The 24331-nt window shown below is 38.0% G+C and overlaps 3 protein-coding genes, 1 long non-coding RNA gene and 1 pseudogene across 6 annotated transcripts; 4 read left to right on the top strand and 1 right to left on the bottom strand.

Moving 5' to 3' along the window:
- Positions 1-162: 162 nt before the first annotated feature.
- Positions 163-6303, top strand: LOC126727240 (cysteine-rich receptor-like protein kinase 10; annotated as a pseudogene).
- A 1642-nt stretch (positions 6304-7945) lies between these two features.
- Positions 7946-11766, top strand: LOC126727246 (cysteine-rich receptor-like protein kinase 10). Of its 3 annotated transcripts, none has more exons than XM_050432814.1 (7): positions 7946-8860; positions 9341-9475; positions 9590-9711; positions 9860-10070; positions 10330-10567; positions 11008-11158; positions 11253-11766. In XM_050432814.1, exons 1-7 carry the CDS (start codon positions 8068-8070, stop codon positions 11583-11585), a joined length of 1983 nt encoding a protein of 660 aa, XP_050288771.1. In that variant the 5' UTR covers positions 7946-8067; the 3' UTR covers positions 11586-11766. The 3 variants fall into 3 exon arrangements, with proteins under 3 accessions (XP_050288771.1, XP_050288773.1, XP_050288774.1); XM_050432816.1 differs by having other exon boundaries at positions 7946-8836; XM_050432817.1 differs by having other exon boundaries at positions 8692-8836; positions 9330-9475.
- A 675-nt stretch (positions 11767-12441) lies between these two features.
- Positions 12442-15134, bottom strand: LOC126727251 (uncharacterized). The gene is made up of 3 exons (XR_007656193.1): positions 14906-15134; positions 13915-13976; positions 12442-12696 (listed from the first exon to the last, which is right to left on the bottom strand). It is a non-coding gene; the product is annotated as an uncharacterized LOC126727251 (long non-coding RNA).
- A 2822-nt stretch (positions 15135-17956) lies between these two features.
- Positions 17957-19261, top strand: LOC126728761 (uncharacterized). Its single transcript, XM_050434545.1, has one exon. The coding sequence runs from the start codon at positions 17957-17959 to the stop codon at positions 19259-19261; it is 1305 nt and encodes a 434-aa protein (XP_050290502.1).
- An 849-nt stretch (positions 19262-20110) lies between these two features.
- On the top strand, positions 20111-22633 carry LOC126728762 (uncharacterized). The gene is made up of 3 exons (XM_050434546.1): positions 20111-21322; positions 21377-21521; positions 22242-22633. The coding sequence occupies exons 1-3, from the start codon at positions 20111-20113 to the stop codon at positions 22631-22633; spliced, it is 1749 nt and encodes a 582-aa protein (XP_050290503.1).
- The last annotated feature ends 1698 nt before the right edge of the window (positions 22634-24331 follow it).

The raw sequence follows: 24331 nt of genomic DNA on the forward strand, positions 1-24331 counted from the left end.
AATGAAGTCTCCGTTGACTGACTGTTAGTTTTTCGACACTGTCATCATTTTGAAAAGTCCACAGGCAAATGGCTTGCCTTTGTTCATTGAAGTGGAAATAGTGACCCTTATCAGTTTATCTTTATTATATACCAATTATTCCAAGAAAAAACAAGAAAGGAGGAATATATTTTTTATTTTATTTTAAAAATAGGCCTTTTCCATGTCTTGCATCATGAAGAATAAGCACAAGACTGATCAAACGACAATGGGGATGCCTTCTTTCAATGGCTCCATGTTCCTACTAATCCTTTCCTTACTCAGCTTCCTAAGCCTAAACAGTGAAGCAGCCCCAGAATACCGCTACCATTACTGTTCAAACCAAACCACTTTCACCCCCAATAGCACCTACCAGTCCAACCTCAACCGCCTCCTCTCTTCCCTTTCCTCAAAACTCCACGCGTGAAAGTGGTTTCTACAACACCACCGTTGGCCAAACCCCAGAGACCACAGTCTACGGCCTCTTCTTCTGCCGTGGAGACCTCACACCTAATGATTGCCAAGACTGTGTGTCAACCGCAACCAAAGTCATTGTTCAGGAGCAGTACTGCCCCGTAGAAAAAGTGGCCGTGATATGGTACGGTGAATGCGTGTTACGCTACTCAAACCAGTCATTCTTCTCCATCATGGATGAAGCTCCCCTCATTTCTATGTATAACATTCAGAATATAACAAATTCAAGCCGCTTCACACAGCTACTTGGAACTTCAATGAATGACATAGTAACCAAAGCATCAAATGCTCCGTCTGGCACACAAAAATTTGCGACAACAGAAGCCAATTTTTCGGAATTACAAAAACTATATAGCCTTGTCCAATGCGATCCTCTGATATCTAGCTCTGATTGCAATAGGTGTCTTGGGACTGTCATAGGAAATCTGCCAGCTTGTTGTGCAGGAAAGCAAGGGGCTAATGTTTTGAATCCAAGTTGTTTTGTTAGGTACGAAATATATCCGTTTTACACGGTACACGCTGTTCCGTCACCGGCACCAACACCGGTGCTTCTTGCTCCTCCACCTCCGAAAGGTATGTACTTGTATATATATATTTGAAGTAAATGCATTTTATGATTCAAATTAAATATTATATTAATAGAAAAGTGATATTTAAAAATTTAAATGACATATAAAAATGAAGAAACCTGCTTTCAGAGATTATTCAGTTCAGTTTATGTTTTAAAATTTTTGGGTCCTCCTCCTCCATAGCTCAAGGACAGGATGGCTGATGAAGTGCAAACATTTTTTTTTTTTTTTAATTATTCAATTATTTTCAAGATCATACCTGATTTGAACTGACAAAGAATTTACAGCAAAGCTATTTTAGAACCCAACACGCTAAAAACACCAACAACATCAAAGGTGTTGTGCTTAAAAAATTTAGCTCAGCTCATGTAGCTGAAAGTTAAACACAAATACATTAATTTATTATCTCATTCTCCCTGCTCACTCTCTCCCTCTCTCTCTGCTCCCTCTATTCTTTTTTTTGCTGAATCTGCTCCCTCTCTTTCTCGTCCTTTTCTCCTCTATTTGATTGGGTTGTAGTGGTTAGGTTAGTGGGTCATACCGTGGGTGGTGGGACTTGGTTGTGGGTCACACTTGAGGTTGAAGATGAAAGGGTTGCTATGGGTTTTGGGCTTTGGCTTGAGGTTGAATATGAGTTCTTCCATGGTGTGCCAGAGGAGTTTTAGCTTTTGGCTTTAGGTTGAAGATGAAAGGTTTGCTGTGGGTTTTGGGTTTTGGCTTGAGGATGAAGATGAAAGGGTTTATAGGGATTGTATTTTGCTGAGAATTTTTCTGGTCTTCAGGGTAATTTTACGGGGAAATTTGTAGATGGTGGCTAGTTAAAATTGATGTTTGGCTGTGGGTATGGGTGTTCTATGATCCTGGGTAAGTGTTTGGTCGTGGGTATAGATGTTTGTGGGTGTTTATAGACAGAAATGGTTTATATTATTTTAATATATATATATATATATATATGTATATGTATATTATACGTTAAAGTAAAATTTTTGATATTTATTATTTAGTACATTATAAAGTTGAGTGGTAGGATAAGTAAAGTAATTTTTTAAGTTATTAAAAGTTAAAATTTTTAAAATCATTATTGTGAACGCTTTAGGTAATTAAAATAACTTTGTTTAAAAAAATGTTATTTTAATATATTAAAATGTTATTTTATCTGTTTTAGCATTTCATTTAATAATATAGTTTTGTCACATTTTTTACTTTTAACATATTACCATTAAAATAACTTAAAATAAAATTAATTTTTTATTAAAAAAGAAAAAAGAAAAAAAACCCCACCACACGAAGTAGAACACGTTAAAAATGAAAAAGAAAAAAATCAACTACAAAATGAGAGACATGACATAACATGTGAGAGGAGAGAGAAAAAGAAAAGACGGGTGTTTTTTTTTTTTTTTTTTTTTTTTTTTTTTTTTTTTTTTTAATGTTTGGTGTGCTAATTAAATGCTAAGAAATTAGCATTTAGCACACCAGATACTTTAACCCATCTATAAGTTTAAAAGGAATGTTGAATCATGAATGTTAAAAAGGATGAGACATGGCAAAAGCAAGAAAAAAGAGGAACTTACCTGGCCACGATGGTATTTGCAATATTTTATTATTAACTATTATATTTTACAATGAATCAATTGTATTTATACGAGCATTAATATCAGAAAATGCTACTTTATTCTATTTTACCATTCTAAATAACTACTTTATCAAATATACTATTCAATTTTACAATACTTCCAGTATCCCAAACTTTTATTTTCATATTCTACTCATTAAATAATATATCTACATAATAAAATAATATTTCCTCCAATCACCATCATTTATTCTTTCTTTCTCCCAATCACCATCACAATAAAATATTAGTTTTTTTTTTTTTAGAATTGTGCTACAGTGCAATTTTAAAGATGGAATTGTACTGTAGCACTATTGCAAAAAAATTTACAATATTTAGCAAGAGTATTTCCTGATGCAATACATTTTGAGGCTTGAAATGCCAAATATCCCTTACATTTGGCATTAGTATTCTCCAATACAAATGCTCTAAGAGGCTAAAGCCTAGTCTAATACGATTATAAGAAGCACAATACAAATAGGATTGAACTTTTTTTTTTTTTTTTTTTTTTTTTTTTTGAGAATCAATAGGATTGCACTTGGGGATGGGCTCTACTATGATTGTGCCTTCATATCTTTAACATCAACCATTGTAATGTTTAATAAAAATCTTCTTGATATATGCAGGAAAAAGCAAAAACTCATTGTTAATTACCGCCATCGTTGCTCCAACTGTTGTCTTTATATTGCTACTCTGTATTGGCTACTACTTTCTAAGTAGGAGAGGAAAAAAGAAGTACAATGCTGTACCTTATGAAAATGGTAATTTATAAAATTGATTCCATACAATGTTTAATTTTCTTTTCACCCTATCAATTTTTTTTCTTCTCAAAAAAAAAAAAAAGTGTTTAATTTTCTCATCTCTGCAAACTCCTATTCGAGGAAAATGGGGCCATAGGCCCCTGAATGATCATTAAAAAATTAATTGAAATGTATTATTAATAATTAATAAATTATTATGTTGTGTTTTTCCATTTATATTTTATTAATACTAAATAGATAGTAGTTTTATTTTTTATATTAATTTAGTATATTTCTTATTTTTGAGTGGTAAACTTTTTTTATTTTGTGTTTTGGTCCCTTGAAGATAAAAATCTTGGTTTCGTGCCTTATGTTAGATGGCAATTATCGAAATTCATATATTAATTATATAGTCTGTATAAGTGTCTAGAATATCGTAAAGCTGAAAGGAAATTAATAAAAAAAAATCACAAGAGTTATGGTTAGCTGATATCATTTTCATTTATATATGTCATTAATAATAGGCTTTAGTATTTAAGCATAATTATACATTTCCATGTATAGCTTTCCAAGCACCCACTAAAAAGTAAAGCATTTTCTATATGCTTCCAAACAGAGCATTTAATTTGCCAGCAACCTTTAACCCATTGTCGTGCTTATATATCAATAGCATCCGGTGAAATTACAACGGATTCCTTGCAATATGATTTGGCTACAATTGAAGCCGCGACAAACAACTTCGCAGATGATAACAAGCTGGGTAGTGGAGGCTTTGGTGAGGTTTTCAAGGTATGGAAACTTTTGGTGTAATTTTATTTTTAGCATTTCCCTTATTTTTATTGTTATTATTTTTTATTTTGAAGAAAGTACTTTGCCAAACTAATGAGTGAGAGAGTACTAATTTAGTATTATGAACTCAACGCCTGGGAAATCCAAACAATTCAAAAATTCAGAAGCTTCTTGGGAATCTATAGACCGTGTGAAATGAATTGCTCTAATTGGGGTCAGTATATATTCTTAGGGTACACTTCCCAACAAACAAGAAATAGCTGTGAAAAGACTCTCGCAAAGCTCTCAACAAGGTGCTGAAGAATTTAAAAACGAGGTCTTGTTGGTAGCCAAACTTCAACACAGAAATCTAGTTAGGCTTTTGGGATACTGTCTGGAAGGAGCAGAAAAGTTACTTCTCTACGAATTTGTGCCCAACAAAAGCCTTGACTACTTTTTATTTGGTTAGTCACTTCTAAGCTAATATATATATATATATATATATATATACACACTTCTTTGTTTGTCATGTAACATGGATCAATAAGTTTATATTTCAATTTTTATGTTGCTTAACGAATTGAGTGTTGTGGAGCTGGCGAAGATGCAAGAGATAGAGTAATATATATATATATATATATATATATATATATGTGTGTGTGTATGTATGTATGATTTTAATTTGATAATTGATATGTTTAATCTAACATGAATACTGAATTTTGATGAGTGTGTAGACCCCGAGAAGCGAGGCTTATTGGATTGGTCAAGCCGTTACAATATTATTGGAGGAGTTGCTCGAGGAATCCTTTATCTTCACGAGGATTCTAGGCTTAGAATTATACATCGTGATCTTAAGGCTAGCAATATATTGCTAGATGCAAATTTGAATCCAAAAATTTCAGATTTTGGTATGGCAAGAATTTTTGGAGTTGATGAAACCCAAGGGAACACCAGTAAAATTGTTGGAACATTGTAAGTACTAGATTATATAAAGAATTTATCAACTTGTTTTTCATCCTAACAAATTAATCACATGAAAATGAGAAACACAATTCTTTCTAACCTCGTAAATTTTGTATCAAGTCATTTATGGACAATCTAGAGATGCATTGTTACCACAACATTCCCTGCATCATAATTAGATATAATCCGTGCAATACTTACATGTGAAAGTTAGCTTTAAATGTAACCAACGATCGATATACAATTATACATTTAAGTACTAGATAAAGTCTTTAGGTTTTATAGTCTCTTTATAAAATTACTGAGTTGATGATGCTGGTTTGCAGTGGTTACATGTCTCCAGAATATGCAATGCACGGGCAGTTTTCTGTGAAGTCTGACGTATATAGTTTTGGTGTCCTTATACTGGAAATTTTAAGTGGCAAAAAAATTAGTGCATTTGGTCAATCAGATACAGCCGAGGACTTGTTGAGCTATGTGAGTGAAACACATATTCTAGAACTCATTTTATGTTATTATTTCCTATACATCAAGTCTAAGTCAAAGGGAAAGGAAACTGATATTTTAAAAATACTCACCAAATTGATGCAGGCTTGGAAACACTGGAGCAATGGATCATACTTGGACGTGCTGGATTCGGATATGAGAGATTCTTGCTCGAGAAATGAAGTTATCCAATGCATCCATATTGGCTTACTTTGTGTCCAGGAAAATCCTGCTGATAGACCCTCAATGGCAACAATAATTCTTATGCTTAACAGTGACTCTGTTACTTTGCCATCACCTCAAAAGCCACCTTTTTTCCTTCATAGTAGAACAGAGCAGAACATGCCAACAATAGCGATGGATTCAGATAAATCTTCTAGCACGAACATGCCAACAGTAGAGGTGAACTCAGATAAATCTTCAAGTACATCAGTGCAATGGTCTGTCAATGAAGCATCAATTACTGAACTGTACCCTCGATAGTGTTTGTAGTAAGGAATTCTCCAAAGCTACTCTCTCTTTTCTAAGTCATGGAACTTGAACACTATAATACACATGACCGTTCTCTAAGAAATTGAGCCTTCATGTATGGTAATAAACGTTTGCTATAATTTGTAAAATTAATTATTGAGAAAAGAATACAAAATAATGCTATCCTAGCTGTACTCAATTTTTATTGCTACAAGACTATCACAAACAGATTTGGGTTGTGGCTATTTGTCATGGTGGCCTCGTTATTTCCGCTCACTATTTGCGAGCAATAGTTTACTCTTTTGTAGTACATCTCTAGAAGAATGTTGACACATCTTAAACCCCTTATCTTTGTATGAGACTGCATCGGAGCTGAATATTAACAATAGAAGACCACCATGTTCTTTAGCAATTAATACACAAATTGAGAGATTGTTAAACTCCATTAAAACAGCAAAGCAAGTTAGTAGTGAGAAGGAATATGATAGACATTTGGGCCAAATAGCTATATGGTGGGACGTAGCAAATGCCCTGCTTTTGTAACAATTAAGGAACTGGAAAAAGTTGTAGTTGGAAAGGAGAAACCCCTTTCACAAGCAGATAGGGAGATTTTGATCAAAGCCGTAGCTCAATCTTTCTCAACTAATGGCATGAGATTTTTAAAATTTTTTATTTAACTAGAAAACTTTGTAGGCACCACACAAGGATGATGAGCAGCTTTTAGTGGGGGCTAATGATTTGAGGAGAAGAAACTTCACTAGTTAAATTAGACCAAATTGTGCATAGGTTATAGGGGGTATATGGGATTTTGTGATTTCATTGTTTCAACGTGGCAATGCTAGCAAAGCAGGGATGACCACTACAAAAAAAAAAACAGTCAAATTCTCCATTTTTAGATTCTCATATTCCTTGAAATGGTCATTTTTCTTAGAAATGTATCTTGGCGTAAAGGACCGTGTTAGAGAAGGTACTAATATGTTGAGATGGCAAAGGAGACAAAATTGGAATTTGGCAAGACTATTGGTTGCCTACGCACACTTACTTTTAGGTAATCTCCCCATGTACAATGCTTCCTAGAATAGCAAAGTTGGGGGCCCTAATTAATCTCGATTCTCACTACTGGAAAGTGTCTTTCATTGATCAATTTTTTTTCCTCATGAAGTAGCTGCCATCGAAGGGATTCCTTGGAGAAATTGGGCCTCTATTGACGTACTAATTTGGTTAGTTAATAATTCAGGGCAATATTCTATTAAAAGTGCTAATGCTATGCTTTGTTTTCAAATATTCTAGTAGCATTCTTTGTTAATCCTAAAACAATTCACTATCCCACCACTTATTTAGAATTTTGGAAATTTCAAGTACCCAACAGAATTAAGTTATTCCTATGGAAGGCATGCAATGACCCCCATGCTCTATGGTCTAGCTCGGTGACTGGTGAAACATGTTGTAGAAGTAGCTTCCCAACCTCTTCTTTGATGTCACTGTTTATGTGCCTGACCTCCAGAGTAAACTTGACTTGTTGATCTGTACTACCAGTTGGTTATGGAATTATAGAAATGAGACATGCTGGAGACTTTGTAACACGTGTTCGTCTCTGGACACTTGATTCTGAAAGTAGCAAACTTTGCGGTTCATCTCTGCTATGACTTTTCTATGCTTTTGTTTTACTTTTCCACAACTTTGATTGGGTCCCTTCACAACTCCTTTATTTTGTTTTTCCTTCCTATGATATGATCACATTTATAAGGCCAGCAGTTTCTTGAATAAAAGTCGCTTCACGCGTTTTCAAGTATTGAGTGTCATCAAAGACCAACCTTACCTACAGGTTCACACTCTCATTATTGACAACCACTTCTTTTAACAAAACTACAAAAGGTTCAAAGTAATTTGCCTTCTTTCCATGACCCCAAAGTAAGATCAAGAGGTTGATATCAAAAGGAATTTGCCTTCTTTCCATGTCTCGATGATTACCCTTGTGCTCCTTTCCTTGCTTAGCAGCATAATTAGCGAAGCTGCCCCAACTTACCAACACCACTACTGTTCAAACGAAACTTTCACCCCCAACAGCACCTACCAGTCCAACCTCAACCTCGTCCTCTCTTCCCTTTCCTCCAATTCCTCCATTGAAAGTGGTTTCTATAACATCACCGTCGGCCAAAACTCTTCCAACAACACAATTTACGGCCTCTTTCTCTGCCGTGGCGATGTCACCACCGAAGTCTGCCAAGACTGTGTGGCCACAGCTACCAAAAACATAGTCCAACAATACTGTCCTAGAGGAATATGGGTCGTGATATGGTATGACAAGTGTATGTTACGCTACTCAGAACCAAACTCCTTCTTTATTATGAATGATCCAAGTTTTTCTGAGTGTACGGACAACACCACTGCAGCTGAATTAGATGGCTTTAATAAGCTACTAGCAACCGTGTTTGATGACTTGGTGACACGAGCCCAAAGTGCTCAGCTAGGTGCTAAGATGTTTGCTACGAAAGAAGCCATGTTTTCTTCTTCTCTAACGCTGTATAGCCTGGTTCAGTGCACGCCTGACCTCTCCAGCTTCGATTGTAATAAGTGTCTTCGGGGAGCAATAGCAAACCTGCCGACTGATTGTAATGGAAAGCAAGGGGCTATGGGTTTATATACTAGTTGTAATGTTAGGTACGATGTGCATCCATTTTACCGGATCAAACCTTCACCACCCCTAGCACCGCCACCTCCAGCTCCACCAGGTTTGGTCACGAGAACCCATAATGGTAATAGCAAAACTCACTACAGTAAATGCTAAAACTACTGCAAATTGGTTTATTTGCTATTGGTGATACTTCCATTTGTAATTGGTCTTACCACATAAAATGAATGTAGCGTCACAATAAATAAATTTTATTAAACATTTTAACTTTTAAATGCAGAATAAAATTTATAGTACTTTTAATAATTTTAATTTGTGCATCAAGACCGTTTAGTATGTCAAGTAACATTCTTTGATTTTTTTAAAAAAAATATTTTTCGCTGAGTTCATATTTTAATTGACCTTTCTTATGATGAATCAATTTTGGATATAGCATACACAATGAACATTTTTATTTCCTTTTCCTTTTTTAAAAATTATTAATACTATTATTCTTATTTTAGGACAACTAGAGCGCATGAATCTAGATTGAATTGACACTATATTAGGAAGTCAGAAATGCCATTGGGTTACGCTCATTTACAATATTTTAGTGATTATGCAGGGAAAAGGCAAAGCTCATCTGTAAGGATCATTGCCATAGTTACATCCATTGCTGTCTCTGTGGTTCTATTAACTATGGTGTACTGCTTCTGCCGTAGGAAATTGAAAAAGAAGTACAAGGCTAAGGAGGAAGATGGTAATTACAAACATTTTTATTGATTTCAACAAATGCGTTATTCTCTCATGTCTGTACGTGTTGCTTTCGTAGAGTATTTCCTTACGTTTACCTTTTGGATGTGACGATGTGTAGCTGCTAAGGAAATTACAGCTGAAGAGTGTTTTATATTTGATTTGGCTACACTTAAAGCTGCCACGAACAATTTCTCAGATGAAAACAAGCTAGGTAAAGGAGGATTTGGTGTGGTTTACAAGGTATTAGACTAGTAATTTTTTCCCCTTGCAAATAGTAGTAAATTTAATGTATGCAAAATCTGAACAGTTCTAAATTCAAAAAACTTTGGCTTTGGGACTTTCATAACTTCCACAAGCTGTTCTAAGAACTGCTTAAAGCATTTTACAGGGCACATTTCTGGGTGGCCAAGAGATAGCGGTGAAAAGGCTCTCAAGTAGCTCTAAACAAGGTGTAGAAGAATTTAAGAATGAAGTTTCATTGTTAGCTAAGCTTCAACATAGAAATCTAGTGAGGCTATTGGGATTTTGCTTGGAAGGAAAAGAAAAAATACTGGTCTATGAATATGTGCCCAACAAAAGCCTCGACTATTTTCTATTCGGTCCGTTGATTCTTACCATTTGTCTAATTTCCTTGTGTTATATGATATGCATGATTTCTGTTAAGATTATAAGCATCAAGCTGTACCAAATTTATAAATTCCTTTTACTTAGGACAGGATGAAGTTGCAGGAGATTAAAATATTAAATTCTTAATCTGTATTTGTCTTTTTAAATTGAAACAAATTGTACATTTTAGCATGGAGATTGACTTTAATTCATATATTCTAACTTGAAATTGAATTTTTGTGATTTTTGTAGATCCTAATAAGCAAAGACTATTAGATTGGTCAAACCGATACAAGATTATTGGTGGGATTGCACGAGGGATTCTTTATCTTCATGAAGATTCTCGACTTAGAATTATACATCGTGATCTTAAAGCTAGTAACATATTGCTAGATGAAGAGATGAATCCAAAAGTTTCAGATTTTGGCATGGCAAGAATTTTCGGAATTGACCAAACTCAAGATAATACTCACAAGATTGTTGGGACATAGTAAGTACCTAATTATAGACATTTTTTAACATTCATTTTTTTTGTGGAAATAACTACCTTCAGAAAGGTAGATCTAAGGAACTTTTCAATGGGATATAATGCTTTTAAACCCAATTAAAATAAGCAATTCTGTCTTTGTTTAGCTTAATCCAGATTGATGTATTATTCCAACCAAATAAACACAGAAAAAGAGGGGGGGGAAAAATCATTCTAGCACCTCGCAAATTACATATCAAGCTAACAGCTTGAAATTTAGAGATGCACTTGGTCCAATTACTACTCTGTAGAATGCATTTGTGCTTATATTCTTATCAGATATACAGAGTACGTTATCTTGGATTCCTGTTAGTCTGAATGTAACTAATAATTTTAACTGAGTACGTTATAAGGTTTTAGATCATATTTTAACTTGTTATTGTTTTGGTGATGTTGATTTCTAGTGGTTATATGCCTCCAGAATATGCGATACGTGGATTATACTCAATGAAGTCTGATGTATATAGTTTTGGTGTCCTAATATTAGAGATTATAAGTGGGAAGAAGAATAGTTCATTCAGTTCACCAAGCAATTCTGAGAACCTCTTGAGCTATGTGAGTGTATATTGAATATTGCAAATTTTTTATTTTTATTTTTGTTAATAAGATCGAGAGAAGGCTTACGAGAATATTTGGGCAATTGATGCAGGCTTGGAAACATTGGAGGGATGGAACATTTTTGGAGCTGTTGGATCCGACTCTTAGAGACTCTTATTTAAGAGATGAAGTCAAGAGATGTCTCCATATTGGCTTAGAATGCATTCAGGAAAGTCCAGCAGAAAGACCAACTATGGCATCGATAGTTCTCATGCTAAATAGTTACTCTGTGAGTCTACCATTGCCTCAACGGCCGGCATTTTTCCTTCATAGCAGAACAGAAACTAGCATGCCGATAAAGGAGCCTGGGTCAGATCAATCTACAAGCAATGGAATTCCATCTTCTGTTAATGAAGCTTCAATAACCGAATTATACCCTCGATAACGTGATTATTCAATTTTTTACATAATGCAAGTATCTATTTGAGTGAAGAAACAAACCAAAATGGATCTGGAGTTTGATAAATCTTCAAGCCAATCAATAAGCATAAAGTAGTTCCCGGGTCGGATTAGGCAGGTTAAGGGAAACCTTTTCAACCAAACCACAATTAACAAGTTGGAAACATTCTAAACTACAGCCGACCTAGCAACTTCCAAAACTGGTGGGGTAGTTGAAAACTTGGGTTGTTCCACATGATGGATTGGGCATGTTAGTTTTAGTTTTGTGTTGTAAATTTATCTTTATGTGTTGTAAATTTATCCTTAGAAATTATTTTACAAATTCTGAATAAATTTCAAAAGTAAGAATAGATTATGAACAAATTATGAATAAATTATTTTGGAAGAATTTGATTGTTGTTCTTGTCAATTTTTTCTTGAAATAAAAAATAAAATAAAACTGCGAATGTATAAATCCAAAAAACAAAAAATAAAATGCCTCATCACACACGCGAAGCTCGTGTGATGAGGCTATAGACCTATCAAACCTATAGTCATGATGCATAGGCCTCAATTGGTAAAGTCTCTAATGGTTATATAAGATATCTGAGATTCAATCTCCTCCTACACCAAAATTAATTGGTATCTTGGTCTGATAATAAAAGACTATTATCAGGAATGGAGGCAATAGGTTGAAACTCTCTGTCACGCCCCAAACCCGATACCCGGATTTGTGACCATGACCGGCATGCTAATATCAAGTTTAAACTTGATATTAACAAGAACCAACTTAACTTTTAGTAAATTTTTCCAAAATGCTTCTCTTTTTCTTTTTATACTTGTTTCTTTACTTCTTGATATAATTTTTCACTTGATAGTCAGAGCATCTACACCATACTCAAAATATAACATAATCCACCAGTCATCTAATTTCCATACTTTTACATAATACATTTTTTAATACTTTCAGGTACACAACTTTCATTTGATCCTAGAATACACAATAACTATAACGCTAGACGTCAGAATGATAGTTTAGGATCTATACATATAAAACTAAAACCAGCTCCTTCCAAACTCGACTAAGGCTCCCTCTGCTCCAAAATAAAACCTGCTAACTGAAAGAGTGGAAGGGGTGAGCTACACAGCTCAGTAAAGGTAAGATATACAAGAATTCAATAAGGATGCATGTAAATCAGATCATTTCATTCTATGAATATTCAAATAGGAGAACATCTTTTCATGCATAGTATTTAATACTATTCATAATAATAACTTATATGCTCTTCATAGAAAACAATTGTTCTCCTTTTCTTATTAGGTTATATATATATATATATATATATATATATATATATATATTCTCATTACAAAATAATTATTTTAACTTAAATCAGATAATCGGCAACTTTGTATTAAACTAGAAACATCTTGACTGATAAGAAAACTTTTCTTTATAAACTTCTTCTCATAGAATACTATAACTTTCATGATCATAAAACTTAACGTTTCATAAAAACAGATATCTGATAACTTTTAAACATAAACTTGTACTTTCATCAGAAACTTTATCTTTATAGCACAACAGAACTTCATAAACTTTTATCTTTAATGAACAACTTTCTTTTCATCAGAAATTTCTTATTTTCATGAAAGCTTTAAACTTTTCATAATGCATTTAAACAAAATAATTCTCTCATGATTAATAACATAACATAGCTGTTCATATCTAATTGGTTAGTCCATATCTGATAAGCTGTACAGAGAAGGCCTCATCACATTTGGGTGTCACCGTGTGTATGATATTGTCCCCTTTGGGAGGCCTGATGGCACATTCCCTCCAGGTTTTGTTCCTCCCCGCCGTCCGTTCACATTGGGGAGAAGGCCTTATTCAGATTAGAGTTACGGGCAACCCCATTTCCTCTACTTTAAATGGCCTAGAGTTATGAGCAGCCCTATTTCCTCTACTTTGAATGGCCAAACATATAACATTTTTCCATAGAAAGCTAGTAATTAACCCCTACTAGCCGAGTTCAGATCGTCAGAGGACATAACCCGAAAACATTTCATACTTTTACATCATACTGAAACTTCTTATTTTGCATAACATTTCATAATAATAACATTTCCATTCTTTTCTTTAAACATCATGTTCGTGGAATCAGTAATAGCATCAATATACTGAATCATATACGTAAGTTCTTCAAAAGCTCACGAACATATCTTTGTTAGAATAATGATTACATGCCATATCTCTAATCAAAAACATTTTAATGCATAATATACTTTAAAATAACCTCATGACTTACCAAATGCCTATATAACTTATCTCTTACCTGAAAGCAGAGGAACTAAGAGCCTAAAGTCGAAGGAGTTTTGACTTGGATACTGGTAACACCTAAACCAAATATCAAAGCTTATTACTATCTATAATTCCTTATCATAAACTTCACATTCATCTCAAAGCCTATCTCTTAGAATAAAGGAAGTCCTAATCCCACCTCAAAGAGGTTCCCACAAATACAAATTACATTCATCAGACAACATGATGTAATAATCATAGAGAAACCAATTCATAAAATTTATATACGATTTTAGCATACCAAAGGATGAGCATATTAAATTATAGCTCAAAACATTCACCCTAACTTAAGAATTAAATCCACAAAGTTAGGCATGTCCCTTACTGTTCACTTTTCTATTCCAGCAGCATATGCCCCATTTGTAAAATACAAACGGGCTGTCCAAACACATCCAATTGTCATGAAATTTTACATAACTACTACCCTATATGTTCATTATAAACCATAAAACTTTCGGAGTCAAATAATAAACCCATTATTTACTAAAAATCACACAAGACAGCATACTCAAATCTGTCCTGACAGAATTTCTTGCAACTTAAAAATTAAACCATTATTTTTATATTAATCCAAATTCTGTGAAACCAATTCAATAACAACCATAAGTGTCTTAGGTTTCATAGGAATTATCCCTAGCATTCAAATTCACTATATACAATTTAATACATAATTTTCTCGTAGTAAGCATCAAATCTGTCACAGAGACAGCTTCAGTACATAATCTTACAAAATCATCAACAAATAGCAATAGGTTTTAATTTAATTTGGGTATTTTTATACATATAATATACATATTAAAATACCCTAATTAGCATTCAATAGACCAAATATCATCAATATTTCCAGTAACTAAAACAGCATCACCAATTCAGCTTCCAAAATCAGAGTAGAGAACAAAGAGGGAAAGTAAGCAAACAATTATACTATCCAAATACACAAAATCAGATGAGGTTTAATTACTTACCGACACACTTTGAAGATGAAACCTTAAGGCTAATTGTTTAATTTCTTCTTTAAAGAAACTAGAATTTTTGGTAAGAAAGGACGAGAGAGATGTTGCCGTGTAAGAAGGGAAGAGGAAAGAAGAACAAAGAAAGGGGAGAAAGGAGTAGAGAAAGAGGAAAGTGAGTTGCTGGACTTCAGATGCAGCAAATAAAGATAAGTCAAATCGACTTTAGGGGTGGGGTACGTGGGATGCTAGGGAAGAAAATATCCCACCCCTTTTCAACTTTTTTTTTTTTTCTTTGCATTCACACTTTTATATATATATATATATATATATATATATATATATATATATATTCTTTGCATTCACACTTATCTACAAGAATAATATTATTTTAGACACACACACACACATATATATATATGTATATATATCCTTACCTTTATCTATACTATTATTTAAGGGGCTTCTCCTGTTTGGATTCCTCATTTTTTAGTTCAAAAATACCCCTACACTCTTATGTTTAAGTAGAGACAAAACTGAAGGACAATCCGGTAAAAATGCAACACTAATTCCCACTATAATCTATACTACTATTTAAAATGATTTCCCTGTTTGGATTCCACATTTTTCATGCCTAAGATACCCTCATCATACCCACTTACAAGTTTTCAACTACCGGGTATAGATATGTAAATTAAAACTCCTACATTTTAAAACAACAAACTCACGTACGCTTTGCAGTTTCTATCTCATTTTTCTTTAGATTGAAGACATTTAGTTTAGCTCTACATCCTCCTTTTTTTTTCTTTAGATTAAAGACATTTACTATCAGAGGCTTCAACAAATTTTCAGGTTCTATTTTTTGCAAGTTTCTCTTTATTTTCTTTTCTTTTGTTTATGATTGACTTTCTTTAAGTTCTACTTTTTTTTTTTCCTTATATGTATCACGTTAACTCTTTTTTTTTTTCTTCTTCTTTTTTTTAAATGTAATTTTGAAATAAATTGTTCCTTCATATACTCTACCATTGTACTTCTTAATGAATTGTCATTTCATGTTGGGATTACTACATTTTCCTAAAAAATATGACCACTTTCCTATTAATTTTCAAATTGATTTATTCACTTATAAATTAAAATTTTAAAATAAAAATTATATATATAAAATTTAAAAAAAAAACACTATTTTTTTTTACAAAATAGGACCATTACAAAAAAAAAAAAAAAAGATTCATCGCACGCGCGAAGCGCGTGTGACGGGGCTAGTATACTAATTAAACACCAACAATTATATATCTAATAACTTAAACCACTTAATATAATTTTGCACATACTTAGTATATATTTAAAATACCGATAGCAATTCAATTATATATAATCTTTACAATTCTCATTCAATGACATTATAAAATAATATGCTTATTAAATACTCTTCTATTATTTTTTGTAAGTAAGTGGCTTAAAAATAATAATTAACCACTTAAACACAGTTTAATTATAAAAATTGGGTCGGGATGTTACACTCTCTCTCTTAAAAAAAAATAAATAAATAAAGGGACCTGTAGTCACTTTTTTAGGAGCCGCCGTCACGGTTTAGAAAAGCAGCTATAACCCGCGTTTTGTGTAAGGAAAGTTCCACCACGTTAGTACCCCTAGGCCTCCTACATACAAGTTAACTCTGAACTTGGCAAATCCTTCTCCCAAAGAAAAAGAAAAACGCATAAACATATATATCTTTTCCTTTTATCATAATGTTAAAAAATAATAATAAAATAAAATAAAATTCATCATGTTGTCTTTTATTACAAACTAACTCATATTCCATATCCAAATATAAATAAATAAATCCTTATCGATGCCAGTTCCGATGATCTAATGGTTGTAGGTATATGGCGAGACAATTGGTGGTTCTTCGACAAACTCTTATAGTTATTTTCCTTAATTTGTATCTGATGGGTAAAAAATTGTGCAACATTTGGGCCTGACGGATTCTTAATCATGGGCCGACATTAAGCAGGGGCCCGAGGCTTAGCCTTGCTTAAAATGCTTGATACGCACGTTTAAAATCCGAGGGAATCCGGAAAATCAGGAAGTTCGCACTAGGGCAATTCTAGAAGATCCGCCTTAATGAAGAAACTCGCCCTATAAGGAAATATTTGCCCATCACGTTTGGGATTTCAGAGTCCTACAAGGAAAAGACTTCTAGTCCAAGGAGGAAAGACCGACTTTCTTCTACTATAAAAGCTTGAATACTCTCGCAAATCAAGGTACGCAAAAAACACCCTCTCTAGCACTCTAGAGTTGAGAACAATTCTAACTTGATCGTCGGAGGGTATTTGGTCGACACCATACCGGTGCCCACAGCGAGATCACTTTCTTTTTCTTTGCAGGTTGCTAGTTGCGGCGAGCGTGGACTGTGCGGTTCACTGGTGATTTCACGGCATCATCAGTTGCCGCCGTCTGTGGGAAACGCGAAAAGGATTATCGCCTCCCGGACGTAAGAGTTGCATGGTACTCACTCGTTCAATGGCCACCACCAACAACGCCCAAGGAGACGAACCGCCAAGATCTAACGCACTGGAAAGGCAGGTCCAGACCTTCATGACGGCAGTCGAACGACTCACAAAGCAGAATCATGATTTGGAGGAACAGCTACGTCAAAGGGATGTAGGACCTAACCCTCAGGAACGAAACCAGGAAGGTGACAGTGCCGAGCGAAGGGAGTGGGAGAATCCAGAGGACAGCAACATCCCAAGCCGACAGGAGCGGCAAAACGAGAGCCTTCCGTCTCTTACGGATCTTGCTCCCCCACGTATCATCGCGGAGATGCAGGCGATGAAGGAGCAGATGGAGGTCATGATGAACGCCCTGAAGGGGCGGGTATCCTCCGACCTCGACGATTTAGTGAACAGGACTGACTCACCATTCACTGCGTCCGTCAACTCATCCCCCCTGCTACCGAAGTTCCGAATGCCTCAGATCGAAAGTTACGACGGGGTCAAAGACCCCCTTGATCATCTAGAGACCTTCAAGACCCTGATGCACCTTTAGGGGGTACCTGACGAGATCATGTGCAGAGCGTTCCCGACCACACTGAAGGGACCTGCGAGGGTTTGGTTTAGTAGACTGACACCGAACTCCATCAATACTTTCAAAGAGTTGAGCGCCCAGTTCACCTCCCACTTCATTGGCGGACATCGGTACAAGAGGTCCACCGCGTGCTTGATGAGCATCAAGCAGCGAGAAGACGAGACGTTGCAAGCCTACATAACCCGTTTCGACAAAGAAGCCCTTTCGATCGACGAAGCGGATGATAAGATACTGGTAGCCGCGTTTACAAGCGGGCTGCGGAAGGGGAAGTTCTTGTTTTCCTTGTACAAGAACGACCCGAAGACCATGGCGGATGTACTCTATAGGGCTACCAAGTATATGAATGCAGAAGACGCACTGTTGGCCCGCGAAGAGAAACCTAAGAAGAGGGAGAGGCAGGAGGATATGCGACAAGATAGGGGGCGAAAGGTCGCTAGAACCGGGGATCAGCGTGATGAAAGGCGCTTCAGACCCCCCATAGGAAGATTCACCAATTTCACCCCATTAACCGCCCCAATCGACCAAGTACTAATGCAAATCAAAGATGAAGGAGCATTGACATTCCTAGGGAAGTTAAAAGGAGACCCCAACAAAAGACCGAGGGTCGAGTATTGTCGCTTTCACCGGGACCACGAGCATGACACTGCCAACTGCTATGACCTGAAGCAGCAGATTGAGGCACTGATCAGACAGGGAAAGTTACAAAGGTTCGTCAGCAGGGAAAAGACCGACAAACCGGAAGAGCAGACCCCACGACGGGAGAACGAGTGCCCCAGACCACTAATAGAGGACATTCGGATGATAATAGGGGGCACAGCTGCAGCCGGGTCTTCCAAAAAAGCCTGCAAAACCTACCTTAGGACGGTTTATAGCGTCCAACTCACAGGATCCGTACTGAAGATGCCACGAATAGGTAACCCCGTCATACACTTTTCAGAGGATGATGCTCGGAGACTTCACCATCCTCATGACGATGCACTGGTGGTCAGCCTACAGATTGGGGATTATAATATGCATCGGGTACTCGTCGACAACGGCAGCTCAGCGGACATCCTGTACTATCCAGCATTCCAGCAGATGAGAATTGACAGGGAACTATTGTCCCCAACGAACGCCCCACTCGTAGGATTTGGGGGCGCAAAGATATTCCCTTTGGGCGCAATAACTGTAACAGTGACAGCAGGTGACTATCCTCAGCAAATCACCAAGGAAGTAACATTTCTCGTGGTCGACTGCTCGTCCGCCTACAACGCCATCCTCGGCCGACCAACTCTCAATTCCTAGAATGCGGTAACTTCGACGTACCACCTAATGATTAAATTCTTGACGGAGTACGGGGTAGGAGAGCTACGGGGAAATCAAGTCGCTGCCCGAGAGTGCTATATTGCCATGATAGAAATGGAGGATCAACAACAGACGATGTGTATCGGGAAACAAAAAGTGACGGCAGTGCCAGTTGAAGAGCTAGAAGAAGTAAGACTGGACGACGCACGGCCTGAACGGACGACCAAAATCGGCACGCTAGCTAGTTGGCCGGTGCGACAGACGATCACAACTTTCCTAAGAAGTAACCAAGACGTCTTCGCTTGGAACCATGAAGACATGCCGGGTATTGACCCATCAGTCATGGTCCACAGGTTGAATGTGTCACCCTCTTTTCCTCCAGTCCGGCAAAAGAAACGAGCCTTCGCCCAGGAGCGGGATAAGGCCATAGCCGAGGAAGTTCAGAAGTTACTAGGGGCAGGCTTCATCAGAGAAGTATACTATCCCGACTGGCTGGCGAACGTCGTTATGGTGAAGAAGGCAAACGGGAATTGACGGATGTGCGTAGACTTCACAGACCTCAACAAAGCTTGCCCCAAAGACAGCTACCCGCTCCCACGGATAGATACCCTGGTGGATTCAACTGCAAGACATCAGCTCCTAAGCTTCATGGACGCCTTCTCGGGCTACAACCAAATCCGGATGGACGTATCTGATCAAGAAAAAACCTCCTTCGTCACCAGCCAGGGATTATTCTGCTACAAGGTAATGCCCTTTGGACTCAAGAACGCTGGAGCAACGTACCATAGGCTAATGAACAAGATGTTTGCACACTAGATAGGTAGGAATGTTCAGGTTTACGTTGACGACATGTTAGTCAAAAGCCTGCGCGAAAAAGATCATCTAGACGACCTCCGAGAAACATTCAACACACTTCGGTCATTCAACATGAAGCTAAATCCGAGCAAGTGCGCGTTCGGGGTCACGGCGGGAAAGTTCCTGGGTTTTATGGTGTCCCAGAGAGGGATAGAAGTCAACTCGGAGAAGGTACGGGCCATAATGGAGTTAGAACCCCTGAGGATGGTCAAGGAAGTCCAGAGTTTAAATGGAAAGATTGCGGCCCTAAACAGATTCGTCTCAAGGGCAACGGACAGGTGCTTACCATTCTTCCGAACCCTAAGAAAGTCATTTGAGTGGACGAATGAGTGCCAAGCGGCCTTCAACGACTTAAAGGCGTATCTCTTATCTCCTCCATTACTCAGTCCTTCCGTGCAAGGTGAAGAACTCTACCTTTACTTAGCAGTCTCGTATGCCGCAGTAAGCGCAGCTTTAGTAAGGGAGGAGGAAGGGATACAAAAACTTGTCTATTTTACCAGCCGTGCACTCCGTGGTGCAGAGGAGAGGTACCCCCAGATGGAGAAGTGGGCTTTCGCACTAGTAATAGTTGCGCGGAGACTTAAGCCGTACTTCCAGGCACACACAATCATTGTCTTAACAGACAAGCCACTAAGGAAAGCTATGAACAGCCCGGAAGCAGCAAGAAGAATGGCCTTATGGGCAATAGAGCTAAGCGAGTTCGACATTCAGTACCGCCCACGGACGGCCATGAAAGGACAGGCAGTAGCTGACTTCATCGCCGAATTTACACTCAGGGAGGACCAATTGGAAGAAGTAAAGGAACAGTGGAAAATCTATACAGACGGGTCCTCAAACAGGCGAGCCGGAGGAGCTGGGGTCGTAATACAAACTCCGCGGGGAGACACGATACGATGCATGATCCGCCTGGATTTTCCAATAACCAACAACGAGGTAGAGTATGAGGCCTTGGTAGCAGGACTAGACCTCGCAAAGGCCGCGAGAGCGGAGAACGTAATTGTCCATTGCGATTCGCAAGTAGTAACAAGTCAGATCAATGGCGACTACGAGTGCAAAAACGATAGAATGAAGAAATATTTAGAAGAAGTGAAGTACCGGATCAATAGTATTGAAGTCGAATTCGTTCAAATCCCGAGGGAAGAGAACGGGTGGGCTGACCAACTAGCAAAGTCTGCATCAACCGAGTTCGTAGTGGTCCCCGAACAGGTATTGTCGTTCGTGCAAACATCCTCATTAATCGATAACGAAACAAACATGCAGGTTGAGGACTTTGAGTGTGACTGGACTACGCCATTGATCGCCTACCTAAAGGCCGGGGTGTTACCAGATGAGAAAGGTGCCGCCAGAAAATGGAAGGTCCAGGCATCACGGTTCGTGCTGATAAAAGACATCTTATATAAAAGAGGTTTTTCTCGACCATACCTGAGGTGTTTGTGCAAAGAAGAGGCGAATTATGTAATGAGAGAGGTGCACGAGGGTATCTGCGGAAACCACTGAGGGGCGCGATCACTGGTACATAAACTGATCCGTGCAGGGTACTACTGGCCTACAATGATGAAGGATGCGCAAGCCTATGTCCAATCTTGCGACAAATGCCAGAGGTTCAGCAATTTCATCAGGCAGCCGTCCGAAGAGCTGACACCTATGACGGCACCCTGGCCGTTTGCGCAATGGGGACTTGACATTATGGGCCCCTTTCCTACAGCCGTCAGGCAGTTAAAATTCTTGGTCGTCGGCATAGACTACTTCACCAAGTGGGTCGAGGCGGAAGCTTTAGCCACCATCACGAAGAAAAATATCCGAAGTTTTGTCTGGAGAAACATCATATGCAGGTACGGGATACCCAGGGTACTGGTCTCTGACAACGGCAAACAGTTCAACAACAATGCTTTCAGAGACTTCTGCGCAGAACTAGGGATCAGGAATCATTACTCGTCACCCGCACACCCACAGGCAAACGGGCAGGTAGAGGTCATAAACCGGTCCCTACTCAAGATAATCTAGACCCGTCTTGAAGGAGCAAAAGGCATATGGCCAGACGAACTACCTAGTGTCCTATGGGCATACCGGACCACAGCAAGAACACCCACTGGAGAAACACCTTTCTGACTTGCGTATGGGACAGAAGCTGTCATCCCTGCAGAAGTGGGGCTCACCAGCTACCGGGTGGAGAGCTACGATGAAGATGTAAACAAAGAAGCTATGCGCCTCCAACTTGATCTACTGGACGAAGTCAGAACGACGGCCGAGCAAAGGCTAGCGCGCTATCAGAATCTCATGGTGAGACACTACAACAGCAAAGTAAGGCATAGGGACTTCAGGGTCGGGGACCTAGTGCTGCGGAAGGTAATGGGCGCCGCCAGAGACTCCTCACAAGGAAAACTCGGCCCCAACTGGGAAGGACCCTACAGAATCACGTCATGGCAAAGGAAGGGCACCTACCACCTCGAGACATTGGATGGAGGAAAGCTACAGCACCCATGGAACTCAGAGCATCTTCGGAAATACTACCCGTAGAAAGAAGAAGAATATGAGAAAGATTTTCAATTTCCCCTATTTATTTTTCTGTTAACTTTTACTACGTTTTCTCCAACTTTTGATACAATCTTTTTGTGCCTTTTTAAGCCTAAAGGGGCAGGCACTTGGTTTTTTTTTTTTTTTTTTTTTTTTCATTTATTTAAGTATTCACAGAAAATTTAATTTTTGCATGGATATGGATATGCTACAAAGAACATGTCCACAAAGTGGACGGATCACCACGACGATAAAAGAACTGTCCGAAAAGCGAACGGATCACCGAAACGGTGAAAATTTTTACAAGTCTATAAATTGGACGGTGCTTTAAAAGGTGATATAACCGCCACTAAGTGGACGGACCACCACGACGATAAAAGAACTGTCCGCAAAGCGGACGGATCACCGAATCGGTGAAAATTTTTACAAGTCCATAAATTGGATGGTATTTTTAAAGGTTGTGTAACCGCCACTAAGTGGACGGATCATCACGACGATAAAAGAACTGTCCGCAAAGCGGACGGATCTTCGAAACGGTGAAAATTTTTACAAGTCCATAAAATGGACGGTGCTTTAAAAGGCGATATAACCGCCACAAAGTGGACGGATAACCATGACGATAAAAGAGCTGCCCACAAAGTGGACGGACCACCGAAACGGTTAAAACTTTTACGAGTCCATGAAATGGACGGCCATATTGAAGGTAAAAACCACCACAAAGTGGACGGATAGTATATCCATGAGTCCACCTAAATAGACGGATCCAATTAGAAATGAGATAACTACCACAAAGTGGACGGATGCCCATGGTAGATAAAAGCTTTTCAACAAAGTGGACGGATCAAGAAACCAATGCAACCCATTCGCATGTTCATAGATCAGACGGACCCTTCAAAAGGTAAGTTTGTCCAAATTAACAATTCCCATACAGAAAGACGGATAGGAAAATCCTTACGGATGCAAATGCTCAATCAACAACAAAAATATGCATAAACGTATTATAAAAAAAAAAAAACATTGCTAACATAGAGCAGAAATAAAAGTTTAAAGTGCGCATTGACGGGTAGGTCTAAAATAAAACCACTCGAAATGTACAAAAAGGAACAAACCGTCCTCAAAATACAAAAATTACAAAGAGATCAATCAACTTTCTTAGGGTCGGCATCCGAAACCTCCTTCGGCATGGCTGATTCTCCGTCACCCTGAGCTGTTTCATCTCCAAAGAGGTCCTCCGTATTTTCGGAAGCAACGGGAATAGCAGAGGTCTGGCCTTGGTCGTCAACTTTGATCATTGACACATCCAGCTCGGGATGGACCTTCTTGATCTGACGAAGCGAGTCGTTAAAGCCTTGCAGAAAAGAGTCCGCCAGCTCGCTCAACAAGGAGTCTGAGTCACGGTACTCTTGGACGGCTACTTCTTTAGCAAGACGGATCTCTTCCTTTAGTGCTTGGATCTCCTTCTCCTTCTTCTCCAAGACCGACGACGCCTCATCCGTCTTCTGCTCCAGCTCTTTCCTTGCTTGCTCAGAGAGCTCCAGCTTCTTCTCCATAGTGGACTTCCATTTATGGAGCTGACCAAGCTCTTCCTCCGTCTGTTCCGCCTTTGCACGCACCCGGTCCAAAGTATTCTCACGATTGAGACATCGATCCAATAATCCCTTCATCATGACCAACGACTACAAAACGAAAAGAGAGCCCGTC

Source organism: Quercus robur, chromosome 5 (assembly GCF_932294415.1).
Source record: "Quercus robur chromosome 5, dhQueRobu3.1, whole genome shotgun sequence".
In the NCBI taxonomy this organism is placed as follows: domain Eukaryota; kingdom Viridiplantae; phylum Streptophyta; class Magnoliopsida; order Fagales; family Fagaceae; genus Quercus; species Quercus robur.